Raw genomic sequence first — 20,458 nt, 5'->3', positions numbered from 1 at the left:
CCACTAGGTGTCCTCCTCATACTGCTGCCAACTCCAAACTCTGTCATTGTGCCACTCGGTGGCCTTCTCCTGATGCTGCCAACTCCATACTCTCACCAAAACACCTATTAGAAAGGCCGGGCAATTATATACATGTGTAATAATGTCGGGAGGACACATACATAGTCACTAAACCAAACAGACATTGGTGTCTCGGATGAAATTGCAGATAGCTGGAAGTTATGGATAAACATCCGACTGGCTTGATCCCAAACTAAGGAGCATAAAGGTGACCCTAAGAGCTCACCCTGACTGCTAAGCTCATACAAAGGTCTCAGAGGTAGACTATTGCATGCCCTCGTACCTAGACTGTATGACACCTGAAAACCCTATAATAGTGAGGGGACACGACCACTGGCTCCCTGCACTTAATACGGAGGGAGTCAGGGTCACCTAGAATCAAGCCAGCAAATAAACACAATAAAAAAAAGGACTTATCTGAACAAGCAGTAACAGAAGTCTCCAGCAGTGATCACTTCAATCCAGGAAGTAATATAAACCGCAAAGTGAGGCAATATGGGAGGGAATATAAAGGGAGGCAATTAGTGTGAATAGGTGACAGCTGGAAGAAGGAAAGGAGATGACAAAGTGAAACCAAAACAAAGAACATCATGCAAGAGGTACAGAAGAACGTCTGCCAGACCTTCTCAGAGAGCTGGCGGTGACAATTGGACACCTCTACACATAGATATTTTACAAAAATTAGTAATTTATTGAAGATGATATCATAAAAAACAGTGCAAATATCTAAGCAAAATTTTACTTAAAGAATGATATCATAAATATAGAGCAGCATAATTAAATACTAGAGTAAGCAGCAGATAAAAACAAACAGTAAAGGACTGATGGACCCAGGGGAGGGCCGAGGGGTCGGCCACAGCAAATATTCTGGCTGAAAATAGAGTGAAAATAATAAATAACATTGCCAGCAAGAGGAAAGAAAACCGAGTTTAAGTAAACCTGTTTCAAAGAAACTAGGAACAAGAATCCACAAGCTGGCAGTCAAAAGTAAACTAACAAAAGAGAATAAAAGTATATTACCAGATGCTGCGTGTCGGCCCCTCGGTCAAACCCTGCCCAACGCCGTTTCGCCTGTGAAGGCATCTTCCGGGGATCTCTGTAATTGTGCCACTCGGTGGCCTTCTCTTGATGCTGCTGCCTCCACCTCTAGGCTAGGTCATTGTGCCACTCGATGGTCTCCTTATACTGCTGCCAGACTCTGTCACTGTGCCACTCGGTGTTCTTCTCCTGATGCTGCTGCTGCCACCTCCACACCTCCAGACTAGGTCATTGTGCCACTCGTTGGCCTTCTCCTGATGCTGCCAACTCCAGACTCGAACATTGTGCCACTCGGTGGCCTCCTCATACTGCTGCCAAATCCAGATTCTGTCATTGTGCTACTTGATGGTCTCCCCATACTGCTGACAACTCCAGATTCGGTCATTGTGCCTCTCGGTGGCCTTCCCCTGATGCTGCTGCCGCCACCTCCAGACTCAGCCATTGTGCCACTCGGGGGCCCCCTCATACTGCTGCTAACTCCAGACTCTGTCATTGTGCCACTCAGTGGCCTTCTCCTAATGCTGCTAACTCCATACTCTGTCATTGTGCCACTCCTGATGCTGCTGCTACTGCCGCCTCCTCCAGTCTAGGTCATTGTGCCACTTGGTGGCCTCCTCATACTGCTGCCAACTCCATACTCTGTCATTGTGACACTCGGTGGCCTTCTCCTGATGCTGCCAACTCCAGACTTGGTCATTTTGCCACTCAGTGGCCTCCTCATACTTCTGCCAACTCCAGACTGTTATTGTGCCACTCGGTGGCCTCCTCATACTGCTGCCAAATCCAGACTCTGTCATTGTGCCACTTTGTGGCGTCATCATTCTGCTTCCACCTCCAGACCCTGTCATTGGGCCACTCTGTGGTCTCCTGATGCTGCTTGATCCTCACCACTACGTCATAGATACACTCTGTGGACTTCTCATGCTGTTCCCACGCTACCCACTTCATGACTGGTCCACTCTTTTGGCTTTCAGCCTGGCTGACATCATCATTTATTTTATCTTTCTTCTGATCTTTCAGAGAGAAGGAAAAATGAGACTCACAATGGATCCAGTCTTCGTAGCAGCTGTAAGGCCTGTTCCCATCAGAATTGGCTTATGATTTGGTAGCCAAAAGCAGGAGAGGGTACAAAACACAGAAGACATGCAAATATTCCATGCAAGTTTCATCTCTGTTTTAGATCCACTCCTGTTTTTTTTTGGCATTACCAATACTAATGGATTAATGCGCAAAGGCTGACCGAGTGAAGGCGTATGCTCCACAGACAGGATCCGTTTTTTTTTTGTAAATCTCTTTTTATTGTTTCAAAGCTTACAAGTGAAAAATAATATGCATAGTTGCTTATGTTATAATACATACATTGAGTCAGCATTAATGCGAGTTACAATGCAAAGCTGAGTACAATCATAAGCATATTTCCTTCAAAATACACAGTAGGTATACAAAATGAACAACATGAGAAGAAACATGGGGGATATAATGTAAAATAAAAGGTAAAAGATAGGGGGAAATAATAAGAGGATAAAAAACGGGTAGGCTCTTTGGTGGCTGGAGATTCATGAACCCTTTAAGGGTAGAGTGTGAAATTAATGAAGGCAAGGCAAATATTATACTGTAAATATAAGATGTATTATGCTTTTCCCATATGTAGTGGTGGGGCATAAATTCCACAGGCTCAATCTAGAACAGGGGCAGAAAACGCCAAATCCCACCCTGGAAGGGCGCTTTATCAGGAGAATCACAGAAATTCAATAAGAGCTAACTATCAGATCAAACTTCTACTCGGTCTAGAACCTCTGAGTCCCTAACTGCTTGAGACCTTTTCCAGGGGAACCATACTTCAAGATGCCTGAGCCTATTGCCATGGATCCATCCCACCATCTCCTCCATTCTATGTAGCCGGTACATTTTGTTGAACCACAATTTTAAATCTGGTGGAGAAGTGTCTCTCCATTTTGTTGGAATGAGCAATTATGCTGTAGCAATCATGTGAGTAGGGAGATCTTCTTTCGAAGGTCGGAAATTGGAGGTAGGGATCCACGACAACACTAACTCGGGAGTGAGGGTTATAAATGTTGAACATATGTAGTTAATAGCCCTCTCGACCTCCTTCCAGAATTGTGTTATTAAAGGGCACGACCACCAGATGTTAATCATGGATCCTACATCTGATTGACATCTCCAACATTGATTTGTGGGAGAAAGTCCTATGGAGAACAAATAAACAGGTGTCTTATACCATCTGGTAATGGTTTTGTAGGAATTTTCCTGGTAGCGGACACAAGTGGAGAATCCCTTTGCATGGGATAGAACGTATGAGGATTCAGTATCCGATAGGCTCCTTCCCAAATCTTTTTCCCATTGATGTATATAGTATGGTTTAGAGACAGCGAGTATAGTCAATAAGTTGTTATACGTGACTGAGAGTGACTTCTTCAAGGGTGCAGGGAGAATAGTGAAATTTTCAAGCCATGTGGGATCCAAAAACATATGGTCTGAAGCTTTTTCATATTTCCTCATGTGTTTTTGAAATCCCAAATTTGTATTGGGGTAGGAGGCTCTCTACCTAACTTATCATGAATGTCCTCTAAAAATGGGAAGTGATTGGTTTCTGTCACCTCACCTATCCTGACATTTCCCAGAGTGCCACCAACTTTTGTCTCCCCTCCCATCTTGTTAAATAGGTAAGGTAGTACTTCTAGTGGAGCTATTTTTGATACTTTTCTTCCTTTTGGGGAGGCAACTGGGGAGTTGCGATAGGTGACTAGCATACTTTTGGTCAATGTGCACATTTCCTGGCAGAGAGAGAGCGGGACATCTGGTAACCACATTATAGCATGTCTGTGCATACCTAATAAAGTCCTCTTCTATATCCAGAAGGGGTGCCTGTATCTTTTCATTTGCCAGAAGCTCCCATCTAGCTAATTGAATGGCCCTATTATATAAAGCCATGTCAGGCAACGATATGCCTCCTTTGTGTTTCCTCTGAGTAAGAAGTGAGTAAGCTAATCTGGGTCTTTTTGTTTTCCATAAAAAGGATGTGAATACCCTCCTAATTTGAGTAAAGAAGGATGCAGGTATATGTATCGGGAGTGCTTGAAATAAATACAAAAGTTGGGGTAAAACAAATGTAGATAATAGATTTTTTTCTTCCAAACCAGGACATGTATGGTACTTTTAGGGAGGTGACAAAGGATCTGATCTTAGAAAGTAATGGGATGTAGTTGATTTTAAACAACAAGTTCAAGTCAGCCGGGACATTAACCCCTAAGAACTTAATTGCTGTTGTGGGCCATTTAAATGGGGAGGAACGTTTGAGTGTGGCTAGGGTCTTATTTGGGATGTTGATCTGTAGGGCTTCTGATTTAGAAAAGTTGATCTTGAAGTTAGAGACTACACTATACTGATCAAATAATGACATAATGGTGGGGAGGGCTTCCTCTGGGTTGGAGATTACAATTAAAAGGTCATCCGCAAAAGCTGCGGTCCTGTGATGGTATTGGCCTAGGGAAATGCCTTGTATCTTGCTTGATAGGATCCGGTTTTTGTGAGTTATTGTTCTGACGGACAGGAAGGGCAAATTAATCAGTGACGTCAACACAAACTTACTTATGACACCCTCTCCACTCTGTCAGGGGGGCTCTACTTGTATAAGCGCTAAATTGAAAAGGTTCTGTAGACATCTATGTGGAGTCAGCTGACCAGGGTGTAAAAGGAGTGCGCTTCTTCTTGACGCTAACATCGACCTGTAAGGCTGAGTTGATATTTCAGTTATTTGGTCAGTTTTGGCCCCGTGACTGCCCAAATAAGTGAAGTGTGCAGTGATTCTAAGAGCGACACCTGTCATCTACATGTCATACTGACTCACAGAATTGTTTCACTACCACAGCAGACTCCCTATGCGTGTTACTGCAAGGCACATTGTTCTACACCCCTATAAAGGCTCTCTGGTGTCCGGAAATACTGTAACTGAGTTTTAACGTAATTCGCCACAAATAAATTCGGATCAAAGCAAATTTTTTTGAGAAATTTGCTCGTCTCTACAAATGGCTGTCCTAACAAGCTATTTCTTGTTCAAACAGTGGAAGGAGGGAAGTTGTGTTGTAAATCAGTGCTGAATCAGCGCTGGAGGACGAGGGAGTTTTCTCTCAGCTGAACCACTTGTGGTGACATCACAGCTCAGCACCTCTATAAAGACTCGTGGGCTCCTCAGAGCTTCCCACTTTCTGTAGCAAACACCTTGTCTTCTGCTGCCCTCAGCCACAATGTGTGACGCACTGGTGGGTACCTGGAAGCTCACTGAGAACAACAGTGATGATTTTTCCAAGTGCATGGAGGAAATTGGTAAGTTGTCTATAGAAATGTGAGAGTATGGCTGGGATTTATCAAGGTCTGTGTGATTGCTCAGGCTTCTGGCTATATTCACATGTGGCAGATTTGTTGCAGGAATTGCTGGTTTCTTATGCGTTAATATTTGTTAAAATCCATGCATGTGCTGCAGAACTGTTCAGATGTATGGAATTGGTGTTCAATGGAGCATTATTCTGCTATGTTCTCTGCTGGGTTTTGCTTGTAGAAGTGTGCTCCACTCTTGTTAAGGTACCTTCAAAGTATTTGGCTATATCCAAGTCGTTCCCCTGCAGCCTTCATATGGAAAGCCACAATCGTTGGCTGTTCTCACGGCTCCTACTCCTGAATGTACTCTTGTGAAGCTATAAGATGGAGCCACATTTATACTATTGGAAAGTCGCATCACTAGCAATTTCCTAACAGATTTGGTCTTTATCAAATAGTAAATATTTTTTTTTTTAAACCTGGATGGTTACAAGGAGTTTCACGTCTCCATACCATACTCTGCAGAATGCAGGTGCCATGAGTCTTTCAATGCAATGAAAGAACTGACTAAATAGGCTGCTTGGAAATGCGCAGGTCACCGAGAGCACAATCTATACGTATGTATATGCTATAATTGTAGCCACGTGGCGAAAGACTTTCAGATGGATTGTTTACTCTGCTACCTAAGTCCTAGTAGATGTTCAGTGACCCCTGAGTCATTTAGCCTTATGGCTGGGTTTACTCATTCAGCTTTTTTATGCAGTTTTTGAAGCCAAAGCCGGGAACTGATCATACATGAATCACACATAAAGGCTGAGCCTTCTCATCCACTCCTTGTTTCGGCTTCAAAAGCTGTAACAAAAAACCTCATTGTGTAAATGCCGCCTAAAGCCTCATTCACACTTCAGTGTTTGGTCAGCGATTTCCATCAGTGATTGTGAGCCAAAACAAGGATTGGAGCCTCCACAGACATAAGGTGTAAGGGAAAGATCTGCACCTGTTCTGTGTTTAGATCCGCACCTGGTTTTGGCTCAAAATCGCTGATGGAACCTGTTGACGTTTGAATGAGACGTAAGTTGGAAATTCTCTAGTTACAAATGTAATTACTTGTGGCTGATAACCCTAATGAGATCCTTTAGCAGTGTCTAGATTCCACGATTTCTGTATTTTGTGGGCCATATCCTGCAGTTATAATCCCAATTATTGCAGGACACTGGTCCAGATTTACTAATTCTATAGATAGAGTAAAACATCTAGAACTGCACCAGTTTTATCATGGGGCAGTGGTGGTGAACCTATGGCACAAGGGGCTCTGTGGGCACCAGCACCCTGGAAAAAGTCTATGGTGTACCAATATGCCTTACACTTTTCCTGCCCTTCATCAGCGCAGGGCGCACTATAAACAGCACAGGCAGCACATTGAATGTAGGCAGGCTACCATAGCTAACTGATAAAGTACATGGAAGATGCACTATATTGGACTGTAGTAGGTTAAATTGCTGTGTTGGCACTTTGCGAAAAAGTAGGTTTTGGGTTGCAGTCTGGGCGCTCAGTCTATAAATGGTTTGCCTCCCAGGCTGATTTTAATTAGCATGAGTACATAGTTTGCTCAGCATGCTGGTATTTGTAGTTCCTGGATTCAATGGAGGCCATTTTGGCACCACACAGATATAAACCAAAAGGGGCCCAGCATGCATGTGGGACCTGCACTTCCTGAATTTCATGGTCGCTGTCATGGCACATAACAGGTGAGTTTTAGTGTTAGGACCCGTCTTATAGAGATCGCCTTGGCGTGCGGCAGACGGGCTCAAATGATTTTGTACAAAATGTATTTGCTAAGCATCTCTAAATTATTAGCATAGCATTTGCAATATAATATACCTTTGTACTTTATACTATCACTGTCATAGGGGCTTAGGCTGGATGATGAATCTGGTGCAGGGGTAGACACTCTTCTGACTCTATTCCAACTATTTATTGGCTTATTTTGAGACCTATTTTGGTGCATTTTAGGCCCTACCCCCTTGTCGCATGGAAAAAGTGTTGAAACCCTAGATTCGCCCATTTTTAGACAGATTTTTCTGACACGCTAGTACAGTTTGAGAAAAACCAAGTTTAGAATCACCTTCTCTGTACAGAAGTCTTCATGCACACAGTCAATATTTCAGTCCATAAACATCTGCAAACCACAGATCCGTTCCATATTTTTCTCAATTTCATGAATAGAAAGGGCTATTGTCCACAATATGGAAATTAATAGGACATGTACTATAATCTGTGGGACAGCCATCACGGATCCGCAAATATATGGATGTATGCATTGAGCGCATGAGAAGCCAGTGCAGTCTCTTTACTTAGTGCAGACTATAACTTGTGACACATCCAGCAGTGTAATTTTTTATTTTTTTTGTCGGCTGCTGCAGACTTCCTGACAAGCAATCATAGGGTTGAAAATTGGCATCATATCTATCGACCATCAGAGGCTTCTTACTTTTCTAGTCAATTACATTTAAGGGACTGGACTAATGAATTTCATAGCTTAAGTGAATTAACAGATTGTTGGAGAAATAAGAATGTATCCTATGATGAGTTATTGGAAAGGAAGACCTATACTGTTCCTCTACAGAGGTTCTCGGTTGTCTCAAAGCCACTAGTACAGTAGCAATCTATACAAACCTCGGTCTGGTCTCAGTGATTATATTATAGCCGCCAATAATCACTACAGTTTGTCCTGTGCACACCTTCTGCATAAGTCTTGCTCATGCTCTTTCTAACCCATTATTGGTTCTTCGGAGTTAAGCTTTGCTGTCTCCCATTTCCTTTTTTGGGGTTACTTTTCATTTGTCTGGTTAAGGCTACTTTCACACTAGCGTTTCTATTTTCTGGTATTGAGATCAGTCATAGGGTCTCAATACCGGAAATAAACTCTTCAGTTTTGTCCCCATTCATTGTCAATGGGGACAAAATGTAACTGAACAGAACGGAGTGTTCCAAAATGCATTCTGCTCTCATACCGGAGAGCAAACCACAGCATGCTGTGGTTTGCTTTCCGTCCTGGGATGCGGAGCAAGATGGATCCATCAAGACCCACAATGCAAGTCAATGGGGATGGATCCGTTTTCTCTGACCCAATCTGCCACAATAGAAAATGGATCAGTTCCCCCATTGACTCTCAATGGAGTTCATGATGGATCCATCTTGGCTATGTTAAAGATAATACAACCAGATCAGTTCATAACGGATGCAGATGGTTGTATTGTCAGTAATGGAAGAGTTTTTGCTGAAACCTGCTGGATCCAGCAAAAAACTCTAGTGTGAGAGTAGTCTTAGACAACTCCTCGTTTTTAGTTGCTTTATCATCGTAAGGTCCCAGCTCACGAATAAGCTGAACATTCAGGGTGTATATTTGCATAGTGTGCACACATGTATATTTCATTTTCTGCTGTTCCATATTTGAGGTGTATTTTCTATGTGCAGTTATTAGTAATCTATTATACATTATGAAGAATTGCTCTGCTTTGGTCTAAATGCAAGTTTGCATGCCCTATAAAGTTCTTTCTTCCTGCAGGGGTGATTTTTATGAAACGACAAGCTGGAAGACACTTGGATCCTGATGTGATCATCTCTAAAAATGAAGATGAGTGGTCAATAAAAACATTGAGCACCTCTAAGAACACAGAGCTGAACTTCAAGTTGAATGAAGAGTTTGATGAAATCACTGCAGAAGGCAGAAAGGTTAAGGTGAGTGTAAAATCCAAGTGGGGTATAATTCACTTGGTATACAGAAGACTAGAAAGTCACTATACACAGATTATTTTTTATTTTTTTGAGGCTCTCACTACTTAGAGTAGGTCATGCCTAAAGAGGCACTCCCACAAAAATGTTTATCCGTTGGTAAGATATATATATATAATGGGAAGAATAGTGCAGGTAACCTGCTTTGTGACTTGATTTCTGTCCTGGTTTTCTGTACCTCGTGCCCAGCCCTTGGGCTCACAATCTAACAAGGTTGTGTGAAAGGAGGTCAGTTTCACTGTCCATGCCAATAAGACATTGAAGTGACATCTCATAGGCATGCATAAAGAAATTAACTTGTGGTCCACATATGAGACACTGTAAGACTTGGCTTGCCTGTCGCATTGTACAGTGGAGACCCTTGGAGCTCAACTCACAAAATTAAACCACTGATAAACAGATTGCCTGCATGAATATATGTATATTTTTACCTCTACCAGTTGTTTTCAATAATCCTTGAATAGAATATCTTAAAATCGCAAAAACACAAATGCAATAGCACTCTGCAACCAGCACTCTGCCCTGGCTCTATGCTGGATGTTGAATGAGGCATTGGTGTACATTTTGGCCAAAGCGTAATAAGCCACTCACCACGTCAAGGTCGCCTCTTGGTGATCTCCATGCAGTCATGCACACCTGACCAGTTAGTCTGCCCTGGAGGCTGGTTTTAAAGTCAGTATAAAACGGAGTCTGCTTTTACAGCGCCTACCAGTAGCCATTTGGCTCCAGGAGAAGTACATAGTGGGCTCAGCATGCATGTTGGTACTTGCATCCCTGGATCCGATGAAAGCTGTCACGGCACCGGACGGGGTTAAAAGCAGAGTTTGCCTGGCGTGCATGCTGTACCTGTGCTCCCTGGACTTTGTGTGGCTATCATGGCCCATAAACAGGTAGGAACTAGTGTTAGGGACCACTCATAGAGGCGACCTTGACGTGGTGAGTGGCTTATTACACTTTGGCCAAAATGTACACCAATGCCTCATTCAACCTCCAGCATAGAGGCAGGGCATAGTGCTGGTTGCAGAGTGCTATTGCATTTGTGTTTTTGCGTTTACCTTATGGCGATTTTAAGATATACAGTACTATCAAATCTCAGATGAAGTTCTCCGTACTAACCTTCATGAATTATCACTCTACTAACACAAACACCCTGCCAGACTGTGCCACAACCTCTCATTTATTGGGTCGCTGCTGGAATTGGATATGGGGGATTTACACAGATCTTCTTGGAAGTCTATACAATTAGCCAGCTGAAGTGGGGCCCCAAGACCAATAACTACATTGTACTGTAGGTCTCATTTGATCTAATGGTTTGAGACGCAGAATCCTTAAGTCTCCCACGTGGGGGAATTTCCATGCCCCCCCCCCCTTTTTTTTTTTTTTTTGAATAATGGGCACATGGTGAAGAAAATTTCAAATGGGGAGTATGTACAGTGCAGACCAGATGGCCATCCGTACTATAGAGGGTTAGCTAGGGCGTTGCCAACGTCCCATAACAAGAGAAGATGGTCATGCTCATAACTTTTATGGCCCAAAATCAACTCAAGTCCTTGTGAACAGTCCAAAGGAAACACAAATCTGAAAGTGAAGCAAGCATTTGTGTGGTATACCACAAGCGGACAATTGCATCTGTACATATCTTATTGCTCTTGCGGCTTATCTGTCTTTTGGGGGGGTTTCGCACCCCGTCACTCAATTTATTACTTGCAGCCCCCTATTTAAGAGGTTTAGGGAACACCTAAATTCTCTCAAAACAGGAAAAGGTTGCACTAGGCTCATTGAGCATGTATGTAATTGTAGTGTCCCACTAGGTAGGGGTGGGCACTACACAAGGGTTAATTGGGTCACATGTTACTCCTACTCCTAAGGGACAGTGATATTGTATTTAACTATGTACTTTAATGTATTTTCTATGTACTTTTGTATGTAATGTTTCCCCTGTGTCATGCATAGCAGCCCTATGAGGGTGTAGTTAGGCATCCTAGACACTAGAAGGAGATAGAGAGCCCCTAGTATAAATGTTCAGGCCCAGACAGGGAGGAGTTAGTCTGTAGTCAGGAGTCTGTGGACACAGAAGTGAGAAGGCATCTTAGCCAGCTAGTTGCTACCAGGAGGCTAGTGAAGGACTCTAGGCTGTCTGTTGATAAAGTGAGCCTCAGTTAGCTCAGAAGATTACCCCAGTAGTAGGAATGAACCTCCTGGGAGAAACTTGCAGCTTCCCTCACAACAGGAACACTACAACGAGCTCAGATAAGTAACCTGATGGGCAGAAGTACTATAAGATAAAAGCAAGGGTCAATACTGGAGGAAGAATTTCTACCAAGGATTAAAGCCAGCATTTAGGCATCCGGGCCTTGGGATCCAGCCAGCTAGTATAGCTGAAGGGGATAGTGCAGCATAGTTCTGCTAAGATTAATTGTATACCCTCCAAGTATCTTGCAAGATTTATACCTGCCATATTGTGAAGTAAACCTGCTTGTGGAATATTGTTACAAGGGACTGCATTATCCTTATCTACTGTATGTACAAAGTTGGACTGTTCAAAGTAAAGCAACGTTTGGTTCACTACACCATCTGTGTACCTCCATTACTACTCCTACAAATCGGTGTGCCACCATTACAGGCACTGGCGTCACGATCCTTAAAGGGACCTTGCCTTAGGCACTCAAAATACCTGCAACATCCAGGGCACCTCATCCACCATCAGGTCTGGTCCCTACATCCAGAGTGTGCCCCAAAGGAACTTGTGTCTACCTCTCCTTCACTGCCGCATGCCTGCCCAGGGTTCTCCTCTAAAAAGTGAGTAACCCTCGATTGCCCATAACCGTGACCTCACTATCGTAATACCCTGCAGGTCTGGCGTGCTGCATAAAGAACATGGAGGCAATCCACAGTGCCTCTTTTGCGGGGATAGAGCAGGTGCCAATTAGGTCCTGAGGTGGGGACAGACACCGGGCACCCCTGCAGAGAGAATTCGCGTGGATTATAAGAGCTGACGCCGTGGGTCCCTTGGGACTTAATGACAGTGTGTTCATTTAAATTTCCAGTCTTAACGCTGTGAGTGTGTTAATTGTATTCAGCTGGGCTCGACCGTATGGGCGGTAGCAAAGAAGTCTAAGCGTCGTGGTTGCTATGACGACTAGACGCAGTGACAAGTATAAGATGCGCCTGTGAGCGCTACCCAGTCACTGGCCTGATGATGGGCAAGCTAGCGCGAAACGGCCATCGCCGCTGACCTCAGCTGTGTCTTACCGCACCATACGCTCCAGCCCGAAGTGCCTTTCTTTTAACTTTTATATGAATAAAGAACCATCTATCAACGCTGGTGAGTGCCGCCTGTTCTATCATCTTCCACATTTGTATACTTATACTACTGAGGTTGTGCACCACCAACAGTGTTAAAGTGACAGGTGCTGGGGACCGGGTAATCATTACATATGTGACATCTGGCAGTGCCGCCTATGTCTCTGTTTCTCAAATCCCCGCATGTCTTATGGACTTTTTACAGGCAGAGCACGCTAACCACTCTTTGACTCTCACACATTTGTTACCCATGGCGTCCGACGAGCCAGCACCGAGTCTGAACATGGGCAGAGAAGGAGCTGGTGCGTTTTTCACAGATTGCAACCACCAAGATACGCTCCAGTCTATGAGCGTTAAGTCACTGGAATATAGAATAACACAATTGGCAGATAAAGAAGTACGCCTTTTTTGGACAGTAAATTCACTTACATCATACCAGTGTCTGCCCCTTTTTTTTTTAGGAAGAAAATCCGAAGAGAGGGAAGAAGGAGAAATAAAAGAACAAAGGAAATCGATCAGAAGGAGGAGACAAGTCTCTTGGAAACGCTGACCCAGCTTTCTACCAATAACAAGGACACACGATCAAAACAGAACATTGTCGTCAACTTCACGGATTACAAGTTGTCCCCGGACTGTCTCAGCCCTCAACCTGGGGCTGGGATACAGTCTGGTAGAACAATTCGATCCGGTGGGCTTTGAGGTGGACCTGCACAAGGCAGTGTGAACTCCATCTAAAGAAAATGTTCAAAGATCCACCACTCCATCAACGGCCCCTTAAACAGGGAGCGATCCCAGCCCACACTGACCATTTAGGGTTTGACATCACCGATTCCTTTAATGCAGAGGAAGTTAGCTGTCTAGAATTACTTACCAGCATCAACCTACAGGAGACAGAGGATAGGGCTGTTTATAAAGACATATTTACAGAAGGCATTGGGTCCACTTTCACTCCCCCCATGCCGGCTGGCTGTGGCATAGACATCTTCCAGAAGCGTGTGATAAGGTATGTAAAGGCTCTCATTTATCCCGCTACTCATGAAAATATCACTCCCCAGGAAAAAGCCGCTTTGAAGTGTCTGGGCAGTTTGGAGGATGTATTAGTCAATCCAGCCGACAAGGGGGGCAACATGGTTTTACTAACTAAGCAGTATTACATGAGTGAGGCACATAGACAGCTTGACGACAGAGTCCCCTATGAGAAATTAAGGAAGGATCCCTTAATAGGCCTGTTGTCTCAGTTAAAGGAGTTAGTCTCTAAATATATAGCTGCTGATTTTTTTGCCATCTAACATGTTTGAGAAATTGATACCACAATACCCCAGCAAGCCGGCCTAGTATTTTGTCCCCAAAATACACAAGTCTATCACAGCCCCGCCGGGCCGCCCCATTGTGGCAGGTATAGGGTCGCTTACTGAACCCCTTTTTCAATACGTGGACTGGTTGCTCAGACCCCTTTTGTGTATGGCCCCCACGTATCTTAGCGACACGGGCGATTTCTTTCGGGCCATCAACTCGCTTGACTGGCGCGATGGGCTCGCTTTGGTGTCACTGGAGGTGTAGAGCCTTTACACTAGGATACCGCATGACGTAGGGATCCAGGCTATCAACCAGGTCTTGGGAAAAACTGAGAAAACGTAGCTTATACTGCCAGTTCATAGTGGAGGCGCTCAGCTTTATCCTCTCTAATAATGAATGAATAACTTGTATAGCTCAACAATTGCGAACTAAATCGCCTCAAGGTGCTTTTTTGCAGCCATTGACCGCCTGTGCCTTCAGAAGAGGTAGGTCTTGAGCTTCTTCCTGAAGGCCAGATGGTTTTCTTCTAAGCGGATCTCCGCGGGTAGAGTGTTCCATTGCTGGGGTCCTAGGACTGCGAACCTTCGTTCGCCTTTTGATTTGTAGCGTGTCTTGGAGATAAGGAGGAGATTCTGGTTAGCTAACCTGAGGAGGCGACCTGGGGTGTAGTGCTTTATTTTGTCACAGAGGTATTGGGGTGCTTTCCCTTGTGTGCATTTGTGTGTGAGGCAGAGGGTCTTGAATGTGATCCGATCCTTCACAGGTAGCCAATGGAGAGTCCTCAAGGACGGGGTGATAGATTCCCAGTTTTTTTTTCCAGTTATCAGTCTAGCGGCTGTGTTCTGGACAACTTGTAAACGTGAAATTTGGTATTTGGGAAGTCCTAGATAGAGGGAGTTTGCGTAGTCAAGTCGGGAATTGATGGTTGTTCCAACTACTGCTGCTGCGTCTCCTTCAGGGATGAAGGGGATAAGTCTACGCAGCAGGCGAAGGAGATGGTGGGATCCGCTGACTACCGATCCTATTTGTGCATCCATTGTCATATCTGAGTCAAAGATAACTCCGAGGCTTTTGGCTTTGGTGCTGGGGGTGATGGTTTGTCCAAGGATTGTAAGTGACGGTGCATGTCGTGCTAGGGTTTTTGTTTCGGTTTGCATGGGGGAAAATAAGTTTTGTTTTGGAACCATTGAGTTTAAGAGGGCTCTCAGTCATCCAGTCGTCGATCAATGAGAGGCAGATTTCCAGGGCATGGTATTGGTCTTTTTTATTGGTAATGCGTGGGTAAAGTTGGGTGTCGTCAGCGTAAGAATGATGGAGCAGGTCCTGGTTGCTGATGATTTTGACGAGTGGTCGGAGGTAAATGTTGAAGAGCACGGGCGACAGGGGTGATCCTTGAGGGACTCTGCATGTGATTTTACGTGCTTCTGAGGTGAAGGCTCCTAGTTTCAATTTCTAGGTTCGATTCTCCAGAAAGGATGCAAACCAGGGTAGGTCAGAGTCCGAATGTATTTACGTTTGATGACCAATGGTATAGACAGAGGGTAGGAACTGCCATGGGTACGCCTGTATTATGTACCTATGCTAATCTATTTTTAGCCGTGTTTGAGGACAGATATGTCTTCACCACGGCGAATCCATATCTGCAATACATACAGTAATTTTTAAGATACGTCGATTACGTATTCATGATATGGTCAGGCACTGAGATGCTATGCAGGTAATTTGTGTCCTATCTAAATAATAGCAACAATATGAATATGAGGTTTATCCTCAATTTTGGGGCCATTCACTTGAATTCTTAGATGTGCTCATAGAGGCCGGGGAGGGTGGCATTCACACCAGCGGCTATCGCAAGCCTACAGCCACGAATTCCCTCTTGCATCACAGGAGTTTTCCCCCGACTAACATTAAAAAGTCTATACCCTACGGTCAGTTTATGCAGCTGAAAAGAATAAATAACACTGAGGAGGGATATAGCAGACAGTCAGAAGAACTTAGAGGTAGACTATTAGACAGGGGATACAAAGAAAGAGATGTAGATATAGCCAGAAAAAAAGCAGGCTCCCATACCCAACAAGAGTTATTAGGTAACAAAAAGAAACACACCCATAAAGAGATGGAGAGATTCGTCTTCACTTTCAAATATAGCCCTGCAGCAAATCTCATAAAACGGGCCATCTGCAATAATTTGGACATTTTAAAAAATGAAGAGGGTTTGGAGATAGTGGCAAATAATAGGCCACTCATAGCCTTCAAAAAATGTCATACAATAAAAGACCAGATTGTAAGGAGTAGATTCAAGAACAAGGCAACCAGTAATTGGCTGTTATCTAGGAGACCCAAGGGCAATTTCAAGTGCGGGAATTGCTCCTTCTGCAATTACAATAGTCAAAAAAAGTATCTGTCTTTTGGGGGGGTCACTCAATTTATTACTTGCAGGAGTAATTATGTGGTCTACTTGGTCACTTGCCAATGCGGAGCCTTCTATATAGGCAAAACTATCGGCCCCCTATTTGAGAGGTTTAGGGAACACCTAAATTCTCTCAAAACAGGAAAAGGTTGCACTAGGCTCATTGAGCATGTATGTAATGAACATGGAGGCAATCCACAGTGCCTCTCTTTTGCGGGGATAGAGCAGGTGCCAATTAGGTCCCGAGGTGGGGACAGACACCGGGCACTCCTGCAGAGAGAATCCGCGTGGATTATAACAGCTGTAGCGATGTCCCGAACTATTCCCCGGCAAACAGTTCCCGGCGAACATAGCTTATTTGCCGCGGCGGGCGAACAGATGCGATGTTCGGTCCACCCCCTATACATCATCATTGAGCAAACTTTGACCCTGTACCTCAGTCAGCAGACACATTCCAGCCAATCAGCATACCCTCCCTCCCAGACTCTCCCACCTCCTATCAAAAAGCAAGGACAGCATCCATCTTAGATTGATTCTGAAGCTGCAGTGTCACAAATTTGACTAAGTTGTAATCGCAATGCGATTAATACAGGTTATATTAATCGCATTGCGAATTCAACTTAGAGCTGGGTTCCTAATGGTTGTATTGCTAGAATATAACGAAGATTGAGAATATTGAGAATATAGTGTTATATTCGTCAATTCTAGCAATACAACCATTTGGAACTCAGATCTAAGTTGTAATCGCAATGCTATTAAGGCTGAGTTCACACGGGCGAGTATTCCGCGCGGGTGCAATGCGGGAGGTGAACGCATTGCACCCGCACTGAATCTGGACCCATTCATTTCTATGGGGCTGTGCACATGAGCTGTGATTTTCACGCATCACTTATGCGTAGCGTGAAAATCGCAGCATGCTCTATATTGTGCGTTTTCCACGCAATGCAGGACCCATAGAAGTGAATGGGGCTGCTTGAAAATCGCAAGCAAGTGCGGATGCGGTGCGATTTTCACGCACGGTTGCATGGTTATAAGGGAAACTAATAGCATTCTGAATACAGAATGCATAGTAAAATAGCCCTGGAGGGGTTAGAAAAATAAATAAAAAATAATTAAACTCGCCTTAATCCACTTGCTCGCGCAGCCCGGCATCTCTTCTGTCTTCATCTTAGCTGTGTACAGAACACCGATCCCAAGCCTGAACTTCTGTTACGATGTTTTGCACTCGCGCGGAAAAATCGTGCATGTTCCCGAACCACACACTCGCACCTTTTCCTGCAACGCCCGTGTGAACTCAGGTTATATTAATCGCATTGCAAATTCAACTTACCACACTCTGCGTCAACTACGTAATTTTCCATGGGAGTTTTGCCATGGATCACACTCCGGCATGCCACAGTCCAGGTGTTAGTCCCCTTGAAACAACTTTTCGATCACTATTGTGGCCAGAAATTCGCCTGTCTATTGAAGTCTATGGCGGTTCGCCCGTTCATGAACATTTGCGTAAATTCGCGTTCGCCGTTCGCGAACGGAAAATTTTATGTTTGCGACATCTCTAAAGAGCTGACGCCGTGGGTCCCTTGGGACTTAATGACAGGAATGACCTGAGTGTGTGCATTTAAATTTCCAGTCTTACCGCTGTGTGTGTGTGTGTTAATTGTATTCAGCTGGGCTAGACCGTATGGGCGGTAGCAAAGAAGTCTAAGCGTCGTGGTTGCTATGACGACTAGACGCAGTGACGAGTATAAGATGCGCCTGTGAGCGCTACCCAGTCACTGGCCTGATGATGTGCAAGCTAGCGCGAAACGGTCATCGCCGCTGACCTCAGCTGTGTCTTACCGCACCATACGCTCCAGCCCGAAGTGCCTTTCTTTTAACTTTTATATGAATAAAGAACAGTCTATCAACGCTGGTGAGTGCCGCCTGTTCTATCATCTTCCACATTTGTATACTTATACTACTGAGGTTGTGCATCACCGACAGTGTTAAAGTGACAGGTGCTGGGGACCTGGTAATCATTACATATGTGACGTCTGGCAGTGCCGCCTATGTCTCTTTCTCAAATCCCTGCATATCTTGCGGCTTATGTTGGCTCTTATCAAATTAAACGTGACAATTTTTAGCTCCGTTCATGCATTTACAGCTGTAGTGTGGTGTAAGAACCTAATGTTGGTATTAAAAGGCACTTATTCAGACATGCAAAACTGAGGATGTCTATGTAATAAAAGGAATGTTGGTCGGGGGGGGGGGGGGTCAGGTTGAGTGCTTGTTTAGCTTGGGTCCCAGTTAAGCGCTAGAATGGGGACTTGCGTTCCCCTGTTAGAATTGAGCAGCAAACACACAATGGCAAAGGACAAAGGAGAGTTCTCAAACTATGCTCAAGCATTGTCTTGGTAGATAATTGCATGATTTTCCTATCCTGTGACGTAAAGTCATGATTTTATTAAAGACACGGAGGCAAGTATTGCTTTCTCTTTCTTAAGGCTACTTTCACACTTGCGCTTGATCGGATCCGTTCTGAACGGATCCGATCATATTAATGCAGACTGAGGCTCCGTTCAGTACGGATCCGTCTGCATTAATAACTTAGAAAAATTTCTAAGTGCGAAATTAGCCTGAGCGGATCCGTTCAGACTTTCAATGTAAAGTCAATGGGGGACGGATCCGCTTGAAGATTGAGCCATATGGTGTCATCTTCAAGCGGATCCGTTCCCATTGACTTACATTGTAAGTCTGGACGGATCCGCACGCCTCCGCACGGCCAGGCGGACACCCGAACGCTGCAAGCAGCGTTCAGCTGTCCGCCTGGCCGTGCGGAGGCGAGCGGAGCGGAGGCTGAACGCCGCCAGACTGATGCAGTCTGAGCGGATCCGCATCCATTCAGACTGCATCAGGGCTGGACGGAAGCGTTCTGCTCCGCTCGTGAGCCCCTTCAAACGGAGCTCACGAGCGGACAGCAGAACGCTAGTGTGAAAGTAGCCTTACTAAGACAAATGGCAGCAAAGAAAAAATACAACCCAAACAAGTCGCCAAGGCAACAGAACCCTCCCACATATGACCCAGTATAATAGGTCTGAATCCCAAACACTCCTCCTCTTTCTTTGATGGTGATTCTCCACTTGAAAACTGAACATTCCAACTTGAAGACCTAATATGAAATCCTCATGGAAACGGAGCTGTTGAGCTGGAGAACGAAAAAGTAGACACTGTAGTCAGCAGTTGTAGCGCAAGTAGTAGATTCATCCTATGAAAAGAAAAAACATAAAGACAAAGGGTCATTGACCTTGTAAAGGGGGTGAATAAAGCAAAGTTTAGTAAGATCGTCACCAAAAAGACTAAATTCAAATACAGTATGAGATATTTAAAAACAGTATAAGGAAAACGCACTAATTCCAGAAAACAATAATGACAACCTAATAAAAAGGGAGGGAATGGAAGGGGCAATACTCGCCTCCGTGTCTTTAATAAAATCATGACTTTACGTCACAGGATAGGAAAATCATGCAATTTTATTACATGACACGGAGGCTCCTATTGGGAGTTTAAAGCTGAGAAACAACTGAGGAAATAACATGAGAAGGAGGATGAAAATAGAACTCATGAAATGTCGAAACCCGGGACCAGTCTGCAAGCCGCATAATGTCCTCCAATCGTGCTCCGGCGACTGCCATTGAAGTTGCAGCAGCACCTCTGGTGGAATGTGCTGTGAAAACCGCGGTATCAATTCCTGCTTTGGACATAATACATTTAACCCATCAAGCCAAGGTGACGCTGGTAACAGGGTGAAAAGGACGGCGGTAAGATAGGAAAAGCTGAGTGCAAGAGGAAACACGATGAGAAGCAGTGCGAGATTCATACTCTCTGACAAGCGACCGGACAGAGAGACTGAGTATCCGCAAAACACAGATAAGACACCGATCGAATATTGGTTTTGGTGTGCGAGTGATATTAAATACCACACCCTCCGGAGTAAAAGAACGAGCGTCGAAGTCCAAGGCTCTGACGTCTGAAACTCTTTTACAAGAGACCAAACAAAATAGTGAAACCAACTTAGCGGAAAGCTGTCGCAAGGATAGATCTGAGTTGGGCGGCCAGGACGAGAAAAGAGATAGGACTGAAGATACGTCCCAGGTGGACGAAAAACAGGGCCAAGGAGGGTGCGAAAGGCGGGAGCCCTTAAGAAGACGACATACCAAAGGGTGTTGACCCGCAGGAACTCCT

At 44.5% G+C, this 20,458-nt stretch overlaps 1 protein-coding gene across 3 annotated transcripts in view; it reads left to right on the top strand.

The window, feature by feature from the left end:
- The first annotated feature begins 5,289 nt into the window (after positions 1-5,289).
- The window catches only part of LOC121000977 (fatty acid-binding protein, adipocyte-like), a 268,479-nt gene continuing 253,310 nt past the window's right edge, over positions 5,290-20,458 (top strand). For 2 of the 3 annotated variants that reach the window (XM_040431826.1, XM_040431827.1), the window contains exons 1-2: positions 5,290-5,442; positions 9,002-9,174. In XM_040431826.1, coding sequence (XP_040287760.1) covers positions 5,364-5,442; positions 9,002-9,174 — 252 coding nt within the window. In that variant the 5' untranslated portion in view covers positions 5,290-5,363. The remainder of the gene's footprint in view (positions 5,443-9,001; positions 9,175-20,458) is intronic. The other variant, XM_040431825.1, reaches the window with a different exon arrangement.

This window comes from Bufo bufo, chromosome 5 (assembly GCF_905171765.1).
Source record: "Bufo bufo chromosome 5, aBufBuf1.1, whole genome shotgun sequence".
NCBI classification, from domain to species: Eukaryota; Metazoa; Chordata; class Amphibia; order Anura; family Bufonidae; genus Bufo; species Bufo bufo.
The sequence above is the reverse complement of the archived record's forward strand: the minus strand, read 5'-3'. Positions and strand labels throughout refer to the sequence as shown.